Consider the following 20,000-nt stretch of genomic DNA (forward strand, 5'->3'; position numbering starts at 1 on the left):
TTTTCAGATCCTGGTAAACGTGGGCAGCCATTTTGACCCAGCGCGGAGCATCTTTGTGGCGCCTAGAAAAGGAGTCTACAGTTTCTGCTTCCACGTGGTCAAAGTGTATAACCGACAGACCATACAGGTGGGTTATCCTTTTCAAAGTGGGGCAGTCCCACTCATATTTTTCTTCTTTTTTTATTTTTTATTGGATAGAGATAGTGAAGGTAGACAGGAAAGTAGGGAGGAGAGGGCATGTCAGCAGGGCATGGGCCGGATTCGAACCCATGCCGACATGGGCATATGTATGTGTGCACTGTAGACCGCGGTGCTAGACCACCGGACCACCCCAGGCCACACAGGTAGGATATCAACCAGGGGAGGCTAGTGGAGGTAGACATCGGAGGATGCTGCCATATGCTGATACAAACACATGTGCAATAAGAGATGATAATAGGCCAAAAAACACTGTCAAATGTTTTCAAAATAAACCCCTCAAAAAAAGTTCGGAAATGTTGGAAAGCCTGATTAGTCAACTTTACAACAAGGTACAACTTGTAAGGATCATGCATTCATGGAATGAGCAACACAGCTAAACGTGTGGGTAGCGGCCCAAGATTATTTGCTAAAATCCCCTATATTCTTCTGTTGGTATTCACTCTCGTTTTGAGTTGCTTGGTGGATTGGATGATTGCACTCTCCCACAGCAATAAGGAAAAAACAACATATATTGGCATATATTTTTTACACTTTATTAATTTTACACTGTCAGGGACCACACTAGCGTGTGGAAGATCCATACGCAGTCACAACAGCTTGGCACCTCCTCCTCATGCTGGTCACCAGCCTGGTCACACACTGCTGTGGGACAGCATCCCATTCCTCAACTAGGATTTGCCGCAAGTCAGCCAACATGGTTGCGTTGGTCACTCTGGCACGTACAGCACGCCCAAGCTGATCCCACAAGTGTTCAATTGGGTTGAGGTCTGGACTCACGGCAGGCCATTCCACCCTCTCCACTCCCAAATTCTGGAGGTGCTCTGTGATGATCCTGGCTCTGTGGGGGGAGCGTTGTCATTCTGGAGGATGGAGTTAGGTCCCAGATTCTGGAGATATGGGATCGCCACTGGCCCCAGAATATAATTCCTGTCAATTAGGTGCCATTCAGGTGCCAGTCACACACCTGTGACTGACATACACCTGCCAGCACCTGAAGCTCAAAACGAGAGTGAATACCAACAGAAGAATATTGCAGGGGATTTTGGCAAAGAAATTTGGGCCGCTACCCACACGTTTAGCTGTGTTACTCATTCCACGAATGCATGATCCTTACAAGTTGTACCTCATTGTAAAGGTGACTAATCAGGCTTTCCAACGATATAAAATACAATACCAATTGGTATTATTAAAGGGAAGGAAGAATCGACTGATATAACGTTTCCAAACTTTTTTTGAGGAGTTTAGATTGAAGAGAAATAGTGAATTATAGTGAATAAATAGCTTGACTTCTTTTACAATAAATCCAAAGACTCACTAGACACGGCTTCCCCCATCGCATTCTCTCCCCCCCCTCCCCTACTCTCTCCCCCCCTCCCCTACTCTCTCCCCCCCTCCCCTCCCCTCTCCCCTCTCCCCCCCTCCCCTACTCCCCCCCCCTCCCCTCCCCTCTCCACCCCTCCCCTCCCCTCCCCTACTCTCCCCCCCCTCCCCTACTCTCCCCCCCTCCCCTCCCCTACTCTCCCCTCCCCTACTCTCCCCTCTCCCCCCCTCTCTCAGGTGAGTCTAGTGTTGAACGGCTTCCCGGTGATCTCGGCCTTCGCGGGCGACCAGGACGTGACGCGGGAGGCGGCCACCAACGCCGGACTGGTGACCATGGAGAGAGGAGACAAGGCCTACCTCAAACTGGAGAGAGGGAACCTGATGGGAGGGTGGAAGTACTCCACGTTCTCTGGGTTCCTGGTCTTCCCCTTGTAGGCAGGCCGGGAAGAAAGGGGGGAGAGAGTGTGTGTGTGTGTGTGTGAGATAGAGAGAGAGAGAGAGAAAGGGAGAGGGGGAGTGATAGGGAGAGAGAGGGATAGGGAGAGGGAGAGATATAGGGACGACAGAACAGAGAGAGAGAGAGAGAGAGAGAGAGGGATAGGGAGAGGGATAGGGAGAGGGAGAGATATAGGGATGACAGAACAGAGAGAGAGACGATATTATGTTTGTAGAGTAGGAGACACTATATGGTAGGGGTTTAACAGTCAATAGTTGACTAAGGTAACCACTATTTGGTGCTGTGGGCAGTTGTCAACTAGTTGTGGAGTAGCCTATGTGGCGTTAGCATAGTGTAGTGTGGCAGCTGCATCAACAGCAGCAGAACTGCAGCAGGAGGCCAGCAACCAGTGGAGCTAAACCCCAGGCCAAACTAGTGACGTTAGAATTATAAGGTTCTATCTCAATTTTTGTCAAAATTGAGTTTTTTTACATAATCTGATCCATTAGGTGTTTATTAATGCCTGTGTGGTGTTGTTTTTTAAAATGTTGACATTTTTGAGTTAGTAATTCATAAAATACAAAGGTTCCATCTCACAAAACATAATGGAATGTAAAAACTTTGACGCTAAATATCTCTGAACTGCCCTAAACGGAGATAGAACCTTATCATTCTAAACGGAGATAGAACCTTATCATTCTAAACGGAGATAGAACCTTATCATTCTAAACAGAGATAGAACCTTATCATTCCAAACGGAGATAGAACCTTATCATTCTAAACGGAGATAGAACCTTACCATTCTAAGCTCACGAACTGTCTTCAGCAGTCTGGAAATATGGACAAAAATGTGACTAATTCCACTGTTCATTGTAAGTTGTGTAAGACTACCTTGAAATACCATAAGACTACTTCATCGATGCAACATGAAACATCAGCTGAGGCTGACGGTAACTGCTAGGCACTGGCGACCGCCCCTCCTGGTGCCCCCACGGTTGAAAAACGTCTCTCTTAAGTGCCCTTTTGAGTGGCAAAAATGAGAGGACGTGCCCTATCGGTGCCCCTCCAATGGTCTAAACTTGACCATGTGCCCCCACACAGTTGAAAAACGTCGCACTAAAGTGCCCTTTTGAGTGGCAAAATTGGAGGATGTGCCCTATTGGCTGCCCTTCCAATGGTCTAAACTTGACCATGTGCACTGATGGGGTCCCATGTTGTGCAGTAGGTGCCCTTCTTTTCTTTTCACCCCCCCTGCCCTTCAAACAGCCTGAGTCCACCACTGCCGCTTGGAGAGGCAACGCACTGGACAGCACTGGACAGCAGCAGATGACATCACACTCAGTGAGTTTTCCAAACGGCCAATCACAGACCTGCTGTTTCTGGAGATGGATTTATTTAGTGAGATCTTAATATCATTATCACAATTAGTTCAGCTACAGTGTCTCTATGGACCTGGGCCAAATGAGATTGCCACCTCCTCCTGTCATCGTAGCCCTGTCATGCCAAATAGTGTCCGCCTGCGAAAACTATGCCGACGCTAGCATGCCAGTCCTTTGACTGGACTATCACTGTCCCAAATGTACATTTGATAAGTAAGTAAGCTAGCTAGCTAGCTATGATTGGAAACAAGGTAGTAGGCTATCCAGTTAAAAGCTATACCTGACTAGAGAGCCCGCATCAACCTGAATGCTATTCAAGTCGAGACGTTTACATTTGTTTTCCTGATTTAAGATACACATTAGTCTGTGGTAGTGAGCTAATGGAAAAACAACGAGCAGTAGCGTTTACTCAGGAATGTCCAGAAAGCTAGCAATGGCATAGCAACGGCGTTCGAAAGACATCACCGTCCGTGGACAAACTTTGGCAAACGGACATTATTTGGCATGACAGCCCAACTGTCTACTATAGGAGAGCGACTGGTTTGCCGTACTCAGTAGGGACTTTAAGCAGCGACAGTTGAAGTGACGGCTACGGTGTTTGAGAAAAAAAAGATTAGAGAAGATTCCACTTTGCGCACGATTCTGTCTCCACACGTCCTGCTGTTGTACATTTACATTTACATTTTTGCCATTTAGCAGACGCCTTATTCCAAAGCGACTTCAATACATTTGAATACTAAGCAAGTGAATCATCAATCCACCAGTCGTAGCAGGAAGAGTAATCCAGCTCAGGCCCGGGCCATTGATAGAAGGAAAAACCTTCTTATCACCTTCTTCTAATCCTTTTTTTTTTTGACACTGGAGAAACAGAGAAACAGTACAAGGGGGGCAATAGAAGTTTTTAGGGACACAGTAGAGGGGAAAGTGGGTGTCTTTAGGAGACGTAGTGGTGAGGGGCAGAAGATGTCTCAGGAGGAGCAGTTAAGGTGTAAGACGTTGTAGACGTGTTACTGAGGATGGCAAACCAGTCGTTCTCCCGTAGTAGATAGTTGGGCTACACCAGCAAGACGTGTTGAGACAGAATCCTGTATACAGTGGAACTTTCTTTTTTCTTCTTCATCCTTTCAACCGTCGCTGCTTAAAGCCCCTAATGTCTTCACATACTTGGTCACAGACTCTTCCATGCAATCGGATGCTGACAGTCCTCCATAAAATAAACTTTTTCGGTCACTGAGAACCTAACAATAATAAAACAGAACTATTATATTGGCCAATATGGTCGCCTTGAAGCGTTTGATTCAGGTTTAGGTAAGGATAACTCGCAAGTAATATTGGAAATCACGCCACATCTCGGGATGTGATTTCCAATATCACACCTACGTGATCTTGTAGGTCGTTATTATTGTAGGCGCTCGTCAACTGAAAAAGTTGATTTTATATAGTTTATATGCAGTGAATGTAACATTTTGTCGGGCAACACAAAGTTTCACAACCTAGCAAATATATAATAAAAGCTGGGGGAAATTGTCTGTAGAAAGGGAAGAGGGCTTTGTTAGCATTCGATTGCATGGAGTCTGTTTAGGTTAAGACATGAACAATTCGGTTGTTAAGTCTGACGTCAAACGTGACGTTTATTAATTTCCGGGTCCAAACCAGAAATTCCCTGCACCAGAGTACCAGTGTACTACAGCGGTAGAATGACAGTTCAATCGTTTTTTAGACTCGGATCTATTCATACAACAAGGGACACAGCACTTTCCCGTTTTCCCCATATTGTCAGGGTCTTTGAGCCTCGGAAAAGCGCTATATAAATATAATGAATTATTATTATTATTATTACTGAGGCATTTCGAAGAGAGCGCCTCAGCCAACTTTGGACCCGGAAACACGTCACGACTTAACAACCGAATAGGCGCTATTGTGGCTACAGCCAACTGAGATTAGGCCTATCACTCCATATACAGCCAGATATATCTTTTTTTATGAAGATATTGACCTATAATGTTGCAAATGTTTAATTCCATAATATCATACCATGATGTCATTTTATGATATTTAAGCTTTATTTAACCAGCTGTGTGCTAGGCCTACATTGTTTGTGTGCATAGTTCTGTGGTTGGTTGTGTTACACTGAAGTTATGTTGTAAATACTTACATAATAAGGTATTATTTTGTAAATAATTACATAATAAGGTAAACAATGATTAGTTGGCTAGTCGACTACTTTTTTTTACAAACTTGATGACTAGTAAAAATCTGTTGTGAAACCCCTACTATATCAGTGAGAGAGACAGCCAGGAGGATGCTATATGGAATGGAGGTTGGTGGAGGCTGGAGGATTAGGTTTAGGGTTAGGGTTAGAATCCTTTCGATCGTTCTGGCTTGTAGGGCCTAACCCTAACCCTAACGAATTACTAAACCAAGGGAACAAATTACTAAACCGAGGGAACGAATTACTAAACCGAGGGAACGGATCCACACATCAAATATTTTGTTTCTACCATGTGACCCCAGGGGCGCTCCGTAGCAATGCATTATTTTTAGGTACACTTTTCTATTGTTTGAGTGAAAGGTTGTGAACAATAAGGTTGAATATTGTCTAGATGCCATCATGTGTTGGCTTGTGTTTTGTTGATGCATGACAGCTTTCACTTCTTTTGATGCATGACACATACAGTATACTGATAAATGTAATCCATGCTAATAAAAAAAGTGCTTGAACAATTTTTCTCATCAGCTGAATACAGTTCATTCGCAGTGGAAATGATAATGGATATACCAAGGAAGGATAACAAATGCTCATTGAGGTGTGTGCCTGCGTGTGTGTGTGTGTGTGTGAGTGTGTGTGTGTGTGTGTGTGTGTGTGTGTGTGTGTCTGTGTGCGCGCCTTTGCGTTTGCGTTATTTAGTTTATAGTTGATCCTCCTCTGCTGATTTCAGATTCAGATTCAGATAACGTTTATTGCCATTATGCTTGACACATATAGGAATTTGCTTTGGCATTACAGTAAGTGCGTTTATACTTTTTTCACGTGTATACAAAAACAAATGCAAAAAACAGGACAACACAGGACAGACAACAGTGCATTGGATAGTGCTACGTATATAAAAGTGCAGTGCAGAGTTTTTACAGTGAGTCCAGTGCGTATTCAGTCCTGAGCAGACTTGGGGGCGGGGGGGAGGGGGAAGCCAGAGTCATTTAGCAGCCTGGCGGCTGAGGGGAAGAAACTGAGCCTGTGGCCTTTACAGTTTTAGGCAGCCGCAACCTTCTTCCAGAGGGAAGCAGGGTGAGGAGGCCGTGGCCGGGGTGGGAGGGGTCGGCCATGATCTTCCTTGCCCTCCTCAGAGCCCTGGTGTCGTGCAGGGAGTTGAGGGAGAGCAAGGGACAGCCGATCACCGGCTGAGCTGCACATCTGTTTGCCCTGTAAATAGAGGACCCACCCCCCCCCCGGCATGCTGAGAGAGGAATTCTAGGTAAGTACTCCTCTGGCCCAGGCTGCAACTCTCACTCTGGTGTATCCGGTGGCAGATGGAGGTTTGGTGTGTGGGAGGTAGGGGGGAGGTGAGGGGGAGGTAGGGGGGAGGTGGAGAGAGAGAGGCAGGCTAGCCGTGCCAGGAACCTGGTGGGTGGGAGGTGAGGGGGAGGTAGGGGGGAGGTGAGGGGTAGGGGGGAGGTGGAGAGAGAGAGGCAGGGCGGCCGTGCCAGGAACCTGGTGGCTTCACACCTCACACTGTCACAACCGATTTGTCACACGGCTCCAATGCCCAGCAGAATCCTGTGTTAGCATTTTAAAGGGTGTGTATGGGAGTGTTAATATAGGACAAGAGGACCAAACCGCAGAGGACCAAACCGCAGACCATGTTATCCTGGACTGCCCGGTGTACCATCCACCCAACGGGATGCATGGTCTGTCGGTATTAGATGACGAGACGATGACGTGGCTTCTGGAGGGGTGTCCAGAAATATAGCCCGGGTCTCGTTTTTTTTTTTTTTTTTTTTAAAGGGTAGCCCCTCGGCCCCGAGCCTGGTGGAGTGGAGAGGAAAACATTAACCCATACGAAGAAGAAGAATATAGGACGGGGGGGGGGGGGGGGGGCGGTATACAAAGAGAATAATTATCCTAATCTTGTTGTAATGAACAATAAAGTGATCTTAATGAAACAGATACTGGACATTATGCATACTTGAAACATATAGTATGGATGTCGTCATCACCACCTGGAGAAGAAGTAACATCTCAGAACATTGTTGTGCTAATGAGTGTCAGCAGACCAACAGATGACAAAAGAAATGTGATCATTTTGAAAGGCAACATTTATTTTTTATTGATTTCTCTGAAACAAATCAAAATGAAATATTGTTTTTGTAAAAGATTTGTCAACATTATCATGAACAGACATCCTCTGCTCCGACAATACAAAGGCCGTTCATGATTTGCTGGACGCAGTAGGAATACCAATGCAGTTGGTTTCTAACTTACTGTTCATGGATTACTCTAACATACTAACTACAAAGATGAACAAGATATGCTCTCTACCTGTACTGGACTTGTACTGGACTACGTGGAACAGAAGAAAAAAAAAAGTAGAAAAAAATAAATATTAGAACTAAGGGAATTACGGTAAGTAACAGCAATCCTGCCGAGAGAACTGGCCATGGAGAGAACTGGCTATGGATAGAACTGGTCATGGAGAGAACTGGCCATGGAGAGAACTGGTCATGGAGACATTTACATTTTTGGAATTTAGCAGACGCCTTATTCCAAAGCGACTTACAATCAATACATTTGAATACTAGGCAAGTGAATCATCAATCCACCAGTCGTAGCAGGAAGAGTAATCCAGCTCAGGCCCGGGGCCATTGATGGAAGGAAAAACCTTCTTCTATCACCTTCTTCTAAACCAATTTCTTTTTGGGGGGGGGGGAGAAACAGAGAAACAGTACAAGGGGGGCAATAGAAGTTTTTAGGGACACAGTAGAGGGGAAAGCGGGTGTCTTCAGGAGACGCAGTGCTGAGGGGCAGAAGATGTCTCAGGAGGAGCAGGTCATGGAGACAACTGGTCATGAGCAGAACTGGTCATGAGGAGAACTGGTCATAGAGAGAACTGGTCATAGAGAGAACTGGTCATGGGGAGAACTGGTCATGGAGACAACTGGTCATGGAGAGAACTGGTCATGGAGAGAACTGGTCATGGAGAGAACTGGTCATGGAGAGAACTGGTCATGAGGAGAACTGGTCATGGAGACAACTGGTCATGGAGAGAACTGGTCATGGGGAGAACTGGTCATGGAGACAACTGGTCATGGAGAGAACTGGTCATGTGGAGAACTGGTCATGGAGAGAACTGGTCATGTGGAGAACTGGTCATGGAGAGAACTGGTCATGGAGAGAACTGGTCATGGAGAGAACTGGTCATGGAGAGAACTGGTCATGGAGAGAACTGGTCATGAGGAGAACTGGTCATGGAGACAACTGGTCATGTGGAGAACTGCAGCTTGCGCGAAAAACTCTTAAACTTCATATTCCATCTGGCAATTTCGGTGTCTTCTATTTGCTAATATTATAAGAAATCTTCTCCCTACTTTTTCATAGACCACTTGTTTCTTTTATTTCTTTTAATCAAATTGAAGCACGTCAAACGTCCAAACCATGTGTAAACCGTCTGGCTTCGTCAGGGGTGCTGTCCAAAACAATATTCTGATGATGATGCTGCCATATTGTAATAAAACTGATTTTGTCTGCCCAAGATTTAAAGCATACCACCTCATCTGTGAAACATGGTGGAGGGGGATAATATTGTTTGGATATGTATAGCTGCCACAATAACTGGCTAACTTGTCTTAATTGATGATGTTGCTCCTGACAGCAGCAGAATGCATTTTGAAGTGTACAGAAACATCTTGTGTGCTATTAGTTATTGACATGTATGCTTGTTTAGTTATTATTAGTGTGTAAGCTTGCAAAGTAACCCCTCCCTCCCCTCCCTTCCTGTTGTCTCGTGTGTGTCCCCCCCCCCCCCATCTCTGTAATCTTGTTTTCAATCATTGTAAAGCGCTTTGAGTTGCATCCGTGTACGAAAGGCGCTATATAAATAAAGTTTCACTTCACTTCACTTCACTTGAACAACACATTGACCGCAAACATGTTGTCATCGCAACTAGGAGGTTTTTCAGCAGGGCCAAGAAAGAAAGCGGAAAGTTCTTGACTGGCCAAGTCAATCTTCAGAATGAAATCCAATTGAACATTTAATTTTCTGATGATAGGATTTTAGGCAAAAAGACCCAAGGAACAGCTGCCAACGGAAGATGACTGCATTACAGGCCTGGCAGAGTATCACCAGCAGTGGCGGACTCAGGCTGTTTGAAGGGCAGGGGGGGCGAAAAGAATGTTGCATCTACTGCACAATATGGGACCCCATCAGTGCACACGGTCAAGTTTAGACCATTGGAAGGGCAGCCAATAGGGCACATCCTCTAATTTTGCCACTCAAAAGGGCACTTTAGTGCAATGTTTTTCAACTGTGGGGGCACATGGTCAAGTTTAGACCATTGGAGGGGCACCAATAGGGCACATCCTCTAATTTTCGCCACTCAAAGGGACATTTTTGCCACTCAAAAGGGCAGTTAAGACAGACGTTTTTCAACCGTGGGGGCACCAGGAGGGGCAGTCGCCCCCCCTGCCCCCCCCTGAGTCCACCAGTGATCACCAGAAAATATACCAAGCACCTGGGGGGACATTTTTTCCAATACTTGGGTTCCTGAAATACAGGGAGCATGTTTTAAAAATGTTGTACTTTCTAAATGGTGAACCCAATCTAAAAAAACAATAACATTGAATTAAAAGCTGAGAATCTTTCTTTTTTAAAGCTTTGACCCCATAATAACTGTTTGATTTCAAATTTAAACTGTTGATGTATAGAGATAAAAGAAGAAGACCTCTTTTCAATACTTATGGAGGGCTCTGTATAATATCAATAATCATAACTTGTTTTTGTTGCTTCCTGGTTGCGTTGCCGGGAGGTTAACACTGGAGGGCGCTGTGGGGTTTCTGTGACGTTTCTTCGGCGATGCATGTCCATCAACAGTGTTGATTGACATGTAATTATGGTCCCCGATCTGTACTCCAATCACATCGCTTATCTGGATTCCACCTATCAGGATGAAGACGCAGAGTAACACACAAGCCAAATCGTGACGTTAGAATTATAAGGTTCTATCTCCATTTTTGTCAAAATTGAGTTTTTTACATAATCTGATCCATTAGGTGTTTATTAATGCCTGTGTGGTGTTATTTTTTAAATGTTGAAATGTTTTGAGTTAGTAATTAATAAAATACAACGGTTCCATCTCACAAAACGCTTTGGATTAAAAGCGTCTGCTAAATGGCAAAACACAATGGAATGTGAAAACTTTGACGCTCAATATCTCTGAACTGCCCTAAACGGAGATAGAACCTTATCATTCTAAACGGAGATAGAACCTTATCATTCTAAGCTCACGAAATGTTAAGATCAATGTACGACAAACAGGAAATGGATAGATTTTTTTTTTATTATGCTACTGTACCTCTCGAATTATGGGACGGTGGCACTGGAGTGGAATGCTGGCGCTGAGAGTGGAATCACAGAAGGAATTGTTTGTTTCTGTCTGTCTCTTTAGTTACTGTACATTACATTACATGAAAAAGATCTGCTTCCAAGATTCAGTGACCCCTTCTGTTAGAATAATAAGCACCCTTGTTTGGCAGGTGGATTTGTGATGTCATGTACTTTCTCAAGGTGGAAAAGATGAGATACACATTGCAGGGCAGTGGCGGACTCAGGCTGTTTGAAGGGCAGGGGGGGGCGAAAAGAAAAAAAGGGCACCTACTGCACAACATGGGACCCCATCAGTGCACATGGTCAAGTTTAGACCATTGGAAGGGCAGCCAATAGGGCACATCCTCTAATTTTGCCACTCAAAAGGGCACTTTAGTGCGACGTTTTTCAATGGTGGGGGCACATGGTCAAATTTAGACCATTGGAGGGGCACCAATAGGGCACGTCCTCTAATTTTCGTCACTCAAAAGGGCATTTTTGCCACTCAAAAGGGCACTTAAGCCAGACGTTTTTCAACCGTGGGGGCACCAGGAGGGGCGGTCGCCCCCCCTGCCCCCCTCAGAGTCCGCCAGTGTTGCAGGGATCAACTGGGAGGTTTAGTGCAGTGTGGCAGCCTTTCATTTCTTACGTGGAACGTCTAACAATGCCTCTTACTTCTTAAAAATGGCTTTGTATTACCGTATATATGAGAAGTACTCTGTGAACTGTTATCTATTATTATTTTTGTTTCTGTTTTTGTTTTGTTTTGTTGTTTTCGCTGTGTGCTTATGTCTGTTGCGTGTTACTGTAATGTCTCTGAAAACTAAATAAAAAACACATTGAGTAAAAAAATAAATAAAATAAAGAATAATAAGCAGTATGAAGTAAGTTGTTTGCTCATTCATTGTATTGTATGACATTTGTGGAGCAAGTTCCCATGTTGAGACATGATGACACCTCACCTGATATGGTCCAATGAGATCTTTCCTGAGTAAAGGGACGAAAGCTCTTGGTTTCCAGTCCGGATTGGGGGAAAAGGGGGCAGGTGTCGGTTTGCGATTGAAAGGAAGAACGGAAGGATCGGGTTCTGTCAGGAAACAAAACCAATGCGTGTTGTCATGTGAGGGGATGACCGATTTTTGTTATTAAAAAAATGGACCAATCAATTGTTTCCCCTCAAACCACACTGGTTTCTAGGCAACCCACACGACAAATTCTCCCTCCCAAATCTATTGGCTTTGTCATTTCCTCACATGGTTTCTTCTACCACTGCTATGTAGCCGACACGCAACTCTTCTTGTCTTTCTCCTCACTCACAGGTGGCAACACATACTGTATATCTCTGCGTGTCTTGCTGACATCTCTACTTGGATGTCAGTCCACCATCTCAAGCTCAACCTTAACAACACTGAGCTACTCTTCCTCCCTGGGAATGCCTGTCCTCTCCAAGACTTCACCATCACAGTAGAGAGCTCTACAGTGACCTCCGCCCTTACAGTGACCTCCGCCCTTACAGTGACCTCTGCCCTTACAGTGACCTCCGCCCTGACAGTGACCTCCGCCCTTACAGTGACCTCCGCCCTTGACAGCCAACAACCTTTGGGTGAAGAACCTCTGTGTGAAGAACCTTGCTCATGCAGATTCTTCCTCTACTGTATAACATCAGAAGGATATGTCCATTCCTCTATGACATCAGAAGGATATGTCTGTTCCTCTATGACATCAGAAGGATATGTCCATTCATCTATGACATCAGAAGGATATGTCCATTCCTCTATGACATCAGAAGGATACTGTATGTCCATTCCTCACCAGAGAAGCGGCACAACTCTTGGTCCAGTCACTTGTTAATCTCCTGGCCGGGCTCCCCACCTCCATCATCAGACCTCTGTATCTCATCCAGAATGCTGCCTGCCGCCCATCTGGTGTTCAACCTCCCCAAATCCTTCCATGATGTTACCCCTCTCCTTTACACCCTTCACTGGCTCTCGATAGCAGCTCACATCATATTCAAGAAGACCCTGGTGCTCGCCTACCAGGCGGCAAATGGAACAGCCCCTTCCTACCTGCCAGCAATGGTCACCCCCCCCCAAACACCTGCCCGTTCACTCTGCTCTTCCACCTCTGCTGGCCGACTGGCACCACCGTCTCCACAGCGGAAGTCGCGCTACCCGGTCACGACACTACTGTCCTGGCACCTCGCTGGTGGAAAGAACTTCCCACGGCTGTCAGGACTGCAGAATCACTCCCTATCTTCACTCCCTATCTTCACTCCCTATCTTCACTCCCTGTCTTCCACCATGACTCTCTTCAGGCTACACCTACACCTTCTAGCACTACGACTGCCAATGCCCAAGCATAGATTACTTTTTCCTGCTATGACTGGTGGATAGATGATTCACTTAATTAGTCGAATGTATTTGTTGTACCGGTAAGTTGCTTTGGATAAAGGCGTCTTTTGCTAAATGCCAAACATTTTAAAATGTCAATGTAAATTCCTTTTTTACCTTTGTCTCTCTTTTTCGAGGTCAAACCACCAGACATTTCCTGCAACAAATAGTAAGTCAGATGATTAACGTTGGTCGATTGCACCCATAAAACATGCCCCAAACATGCCCCAACTCTAACATAAGAGCTTACTCTTATATACTGTAGTACTGTGGCTCCCTGTTGCTTATAGTTGCCAAATCATCTGGGTGAATGTCTCGTAGGATGGTCATAAGCCAGTGATCCATGTCGTGCATTAGGGTTTAATATTATTATTAATAGTGACTATTAGAAAGATATTGTGTGTGGCCTGTAGTGGTCCAGTGGTCTAGCACTGCTGTCTACAGTGCCCATGTCGGCATGGGTTCGAATCCGGCCCATGCCCTGCTGATATGCCCTCTCTCCTTACTTCCCTGTCTGTCTTCACTGTATCTGTCCAATTAAAAATTTAAATATGAGTGGGACTGCCCCACTCAGAAAAGGAAAATAACGCAATATTTACTATAATAATAATGCACCCGAGTATGTGCAGACTCTTGTTCCAGCCCGGTGCTAACACAATGCCTTATTCAACTGATCAAGGGCTTATTGAGTTATCAGGTGTTTTTAGATATGAGTTATTAGTTCAAGTTCATTTCGAACAGCAGTCCAAGTACATTGGTATACAAATCATTTCACAAAATAAAGAATAAAAAAAATAAAATTAAAATCCACATGGTTAAGCTGTCCGAAAGTGAATAGGAGGAAGCAAGGCTTATTTGTCCTATCCCCATTCACACACTACAGTTGCAGTAGCGTAGGTTTACAACAGAAATGGGAGAGGGTCCAGTCTGACATGACATTACAGTTGGTCCTTACCTGTACGGGAGAGGGGCCAGTCTTGGCATGAAAGAGTTTCTCAGCATTGGGACTTGCTGAGGAAAGGACGGAAAGTAATGATTAATTAATTTCTGTGGTATTCTGGAAGGAAACAAAACCTGTTGCATGTTGTCATGGGGTGAGGGTATGACAGATTTATGTTCCAAAAAATGGGCCCCCAAATGTTTCCCCTTGAACCTCACTGGTTCCTAGGCAACACTGGTTCCTAGGCAACTCACAAGACAACTTCCTCTTTACCTCTGTCTCTCTGCTTCACGGTCAAACCGCCAGCCGTTTCCTGCCACAAACAGGAAGTCGGGTGATTAACGTTGGTGGTTGCACCCGCATAAAACAAACAGTGAATGTAGGACAGTCATAAACCACTGTTCTAACATGCTAACATTTAACTAATCAAGTCAGCCAGTCAGTCAGTCAGCCAGTCAGTCAGTCAGTCAGTCAGTCAGTCAGTTAGTCAGTCAAGGGCTTATTGAGTTGCTTGAGTCAGGTGTGCTGTATGGTCCAGGCCCCAGGGCATAGGAACATTGTATTCCAGCACTGACATTCCAGTACTGTTGGTCCTTACCTGTGTGGGAGAGGGTCCAGTCTTGCCATCATGAGAGAGTTTGACTTTGGGACTTGCTGAGGGAAAGGATAGAAAATAATGATTAATTCATTCATATATTTGTATATTGTGGTATTATGATGCATATTGGTTGTCTGTAGTAGTATGTGAACTAGTATTTGTTTTAAAAGATGCTGTTAACTTTACCAGGGGGCTGAGGGTGTATACTGAGGTTAGAGACACCTGATACTATACTGCTCGCCTCACTCTTATTATCCTAGAGACAAAAAGAAGGAGAGAGAGAGAGTGAGAGAAAGAAAGAAGGATATGAGGGGGAGAGGAAAAATGAGAGAGAGAGAGAGAGAGAGAGAGAGAGAGAGAGAGAGAGAGAGAGAGAGAGAGAGAGAGAGAGAGAGAGAGACAGAAACAGAGACAGAGACAGAAACAATAATAAGACAGTTATTTTGTTATTTTGCAGTGTGTGAATGGTACAGACAAGGTACGGTACTGGAAGCTTTGAATCAGAATGTCATGAATGTACCAGTTTGAATTAGAATGTCATGAACGTACCAGTTTGAATTAGAATGTCATGAACGTACCAGTTTGAATTAGAATGTCATGAACGTACCAGTTTGAATTAGAATGTCATGAACGTACCAGTTTGAATTAGAATGTCATGAACGTACCAGTTTGAATTAGAATGTCATGAACGTACCAGTTTGAATTAGAATGTCATGAACGTACCAGTTTGAATTAGAATGTCATGAACGTACCAGTTTGAATTAGAATGTCATGAACGTACCAGTTTGAATTAGAATGTCATGAACGTACCAGTTTGAATTAGAATGTCATGAACGTACCAGTTTGAATTAGAATGTCATGAACGTACCAGTTTGAATTAGAATGTCATGAACGTACCAGTTTGAATTAGAATGTCATGAACGTACCAGTTTGAATTAGAATGTCATGAACGTACCAGTTTGAATTAGAATGTCATGAACGTACCAGTTTCGTCAACACTTGATGGACAGTGTGACTTATCCTTTGTTTGTGCTTCTCATATGCCCTCTCTGTCACAGTCAGGCAGTCTGAATACAACACAATACTAAACAAATTAAGAATAATCACGTTTAAATCGTGTAGTTATACAATACATTTGAAAATAACATAAATTGCATGAATCAAAAAAAAAAAGCATGGAGATTGGCAATTCTATTTCGATTCTATTCTGCTAGACTGCTCTAATGATGTCAACTCAACAGATGAAAAACAAAAGATGACTTCCAAAAACAACCCTCCTGCAGCGATAATCTCACCCAGAAAAGAAGGTCTCTGTTGGGCCTCTGGGTCCCAGCACCTCTCCATGAGACCCACCAATCCCGCTGCTTGGCCCCTGTCCACTTTATCCATGGAAGGCCTGTCCCCCTCAGGGATACGGAACCGAACCATACTGGAGAGAGCATCTACAGGAGGAGGGGGGAGAAAGCAAGGAAGAGAGGGAGAAGAGAGGAGAGGAGAAGAGGGAGGAGGGGGAGGAGTGGGGAGAGAGCATGGACGAGAGGGATAAGAGGGGAGAGGAGAAGAGGGAGGAGTGGGGAGAGAGCATGGAAGAGAGGGATAAGAGGGGAGAGGAGAAGAGGGAGGAGAAGGGGGAGAGAGCATGGAAGAGAGGGATAAGAGGGGCGAGGAGAAGAGGGAGGAGTGGGGGAGAGAGCATGGAAGAGAGGGATAAGAGGGGAGAGGAGAAGAGGGAGGAGAAGGGGGAGAGAGCATGGAAGAGAGGGATAAGAGGGGAGAGGAGAAGAGGGAGGAGTGGGGAGAGAGCATGGAAGAGTGGGATGAGAGGAGAGAGGAGACGAGGGAGGAGGGGGGAGAGAGCATGGAAGAGGGGGATAAGAGGGGAGAGGAGAAGAGGGAGGAGTGGGGAGAGGAAACAGGAAGGGAGTGTAGTGAGGTTAGATAGAGGATAGAAAAGAAGGGTAGACATTGACAAGTCAGGGATACAGTAGACAGATGATGGATGATTAAGGTATTAAATGTGTGTGTGTGTGTGTGTGTGTGTGTGTGTGTGTGTGTGTGTGTGTGTGTGTGTGTGTGTGTCACTCACGAGGATATGGCTGTTCTCCAGTGACGATCGACCACAGAAGTATGCCATAACTGAAGAAAGAAAGAGAACGTGTGTTGTTATGGCCATGCAACTTAGAAAAAGTCTACAGAAATCTCCCTTCTAATAATCATCCTGGATGTTGTCTAGATACATAGTGAGATAAAGGGACAGACAGTAAGATACTTGAATTTATTTATTTTTAATATGTTGATATATGGATGAATTACCTTTATTTATGAAGTAAGGTTATTGAGCACACAGGATCTTTTTAATTTTTTTCTGAGTGGGGCAGTCCCACTCACATTTTTCATTTGTATTGACAGATACAGTAGAGATTTAGACAGGAAGGATGGGTGAGAGAGAGAGGAGGGATGACATGCAGGATATGTCCCCGGCCGGAATCGAACCGGAGACCCTGCGGTTACATGGTCAACGCTTAACCCGCTACGCCACCTAAGCGCCCCAGTGAGAGTAAATATGACAGTACACGTACCTGTAGATGTCGGAGGCTCTGGTGGGTTTGTAGGACATATCAAAAGCCTCGGGGGGCATGTAGCTGATTGTGCCCCCGTCCTCCCCAGTATCCTTTCTGGTCACCTTGGAACTTGAAGTTGAAAACTTGGCTAGGCCAAAATCTGTAAGCTGGAGAGGGAGAGAGAGAGAGAGGGTTCCATTAACCATACCTTATTATTACATTATTGACAGCACAGGTGGTGAGTAGCAAAACGTAGTCAATTCCTCAGACCCCCCCCGCCTTCCCGCCTCCACGTACGGGCCGCTCAGACCCTGGAGGTTTTTAAATCCCTCCTTAAAACACACCTGTTTTCCCTAGCCTCCCCCCCCCCACCTAGCTATCGGTCCCTGGCTTTTATTGTTTTATAGTTTTTATTGTAGGTCCCTCCCTGGCTCTTATTGTCTTATTGTTTTATTGTTTTTAGTCCTTTTATGTCCTTCTCTATTCACTTTTAACCATATCTTGTATTGCATTGTATTATTGTGTGCATTGTGCATCTTATTTATTTCCTGTATTTTATCTTTTTTTACAACTGTGAAGCACCTTTGGTTCAGCACTGCTGTATGTAAACGTGCTATATAAATAAAGCTGACTTGACTTGACTTCCCCTCAGTAGAGGTCCAGTCTGAGGCCTAAAGGCCTGGGACTTGCCTTGGCATGGAGGCTGTCGTCCAGCAGCACGTTACTGGGCTTCAGGTCCAGGTGCAGCAGGGCTGGGGAGAGGCGGTGGAGGAAGTTCATGCCCAGAGCGACCTCGTGGGCCAGGCGGAAGGCCAGAGGCCAGGGCGGGGGGCCGGAGACGCTGTCCTGGAGGGACTGCAAGGAGCCCCTCTCCATGAACTCCATGACCAGGCCCAGCTGGGTGGAGAGGCGTGTGCCGGGGGGGAGGGGGGGTGGAGGGGGGTGGCCTCGGTAGACCCCCAGGATCCTGAGCACATGGGGGCTCCCGCCCTGGCGCATGAGGTCAGCCTCCCTGAGCAGCGAGGAGCTGGAGCTGGAAACAGGCGTGTGTGTGTGTGTGTGTGTGTGTGTGTGTGTGTGTGTGTGTGTGTTAAGGTTAATTGAGAATAACTCAATTTTGACCAAAAATGGGGATAGAACCGTATAATTCTTCTAACGTCACGAATCGTTTACGCTTAATCCTAACTGGACAGATCGATATCCCAGAATTTGAATCGACTCTAAACTAAAACTGTGATGATTAAGTGTTCCCTTAATTATTTGGAGCAGTGTACTTATGATTCATTCATTCATAGTTTTTCTCTTCACCAGGGTCTACATTTGGATTTGTGTGTAACGTTGTCTATCATGCACGATTCGTGAGCTTAGAAGGTTCTATCTCCGTTTAGGGCAGTTCAGAGATATTGAGCGTCAACGTTTGTACATTCCATTATGTTCTGTGAGATGGAACCTTTGTATTTTATGAATTACTAACTCAAAAATGTCCCAAAAAATAACAAAAATAACACCACACAGGCATTAATAAACACCTAATGGATCAGATTATGTAAAAAAACTCAATTTTGACAAAAATGGAGATAGAACCTTATAATTCTAACGTCACAAATTGAAAGAAAGGTCCTCCTACCCGTCATCATGATGCAGCAGTTTGATGGCCACATCCAAACACCATTCCACATGCCGGGCCTTATGGACCTGTCCAAACCCTCCTGAGCCAATCACCTTCCAGTTCTGCAGGCTGTCATCACCAATCAACACAGGAGCAGGACAGCTGGACAGTTCCATCTTTCACTAAGAGAGGATAAAAAGACAGTATGAATGAATGAATGAATGAATGAATTAATTAATTAATTAATTAATCGTTTAATGAATGAATCGCTTAATGACCACACGACCTAGGTCAGTGGAATTTGTTTTCGGTACAGGTGGAAAGCTCAATACAGCAGTGTCAAAAAAATAATAATACACACATTGCACATAACTATCACATGGACATGTACACACATAACCACAAGACAAGAACATATTTACAATTTATAAAGTGCAGTACGTCTGGCAGGGTTAGTGCAGTGGGTCAGGTGTTGAGAGTCCTTATAGCAGAGGGGAAAAAACTGTTTTTGAAACGGGATGTTTTGGTGTGTTCCTGTACTACTGCTATTAAAAGGGAGGGGGAGATAGAATCAAATCTATCAATCAAATTTGAGAGAGAACAAAATGGCAGACATACTAAAGCTGGACTAGTATTGGCACATACCGTAGGCTATTGTGCTTTTCTTCCACTGCTTTAGAGGGCGGATCACAGAAACTGCAGACCGGAAGCCCCTGAAATTGAAAGTACTAAACTGTAACTGAGTCAAATCTATGACTATTCATATGGTCCACCTACACTCACGGGCAATGGTTGATAGGTGCTTCTGTTTATGACACAGACCAGGGTTGCCTTTCAACTAAGACAGACTAAAGTATGAAAAGTAAAGTATGACTCATACTGGAGAAAGAGAGATATGTAGCCTGTGTGTGTGTGTGTGTGTGTGTGTGTGTGTGTGTGTGTGTGTGTGTGTGTGTGTGTGTGTGTGTGTGTGTGTGTGTGTGTGTGTG

General features: G+C 44.8%; 2 protein-coding genes across 2 annotated transcripts in view; one reads left to right on the forward strand and one right to left on the reverse strand.

Annotated features, from left to right (window-relative positions):
* LOC308168534 (cerebellin-1) overlaps window positions 1-1,956 on the forward strand; it is a gene marked incomplete at both ends in the record, with an annotated part of 3,075 nt that extends 1,119 nt beyond the window's left edge. Inside the window, 2 exons of the mRNA XM_080543135.1 lie at window positions 8-127; window positions 1,759-1,956. Coding sequence (XP_080399261.1) covers window positions 8-127; window positions 1,759-1,956 — 318 coding nt within the window. The remainder of the gene's footprint in view (window positions 1-7; window positions 128-1,758) is intronic.
* A 4,982-nt stretch (window positions 1,957-6,938) lies between these two features.
* ripk3 (receptor-interacting serine-threonine kinase 3) lies at window positions 6,939-19,187 on the reverse strand (the record flags this gene model as incomplete). Its single annotated transcript, XM_080543136.1, has 6 exons — window positions 6,939-6,955; window positions 16,137-16,283; window positions 16,928-16,977; window positions 17,421-17,569; window positions 18,093-18,435; window positions 19,030-19,187. The coding sequence occupies 6 exons, from the start codon at window positions 19,185-19,187 to the stop codon at window positions 6,939-6,941; spliced, it is 864 nt and encodes a 287-aa protein (XP_080399262.1).
* Window positions 19,188-20,000: the final 813 nt, after the last annotated feature.

The sequence above is a fragment of the Nansenia antarctica genome (assembly GCF_963989245.1).
Source record: "Nansenia antarctica genome assembly, chromosome: 12".
NCBI classification, from domain to species: Eukaryota; Metazoa; Chordata; class Actinopteri; order Argentiniformes; family Microstomatidae; genus Nansenia; species Nansenia antarctica.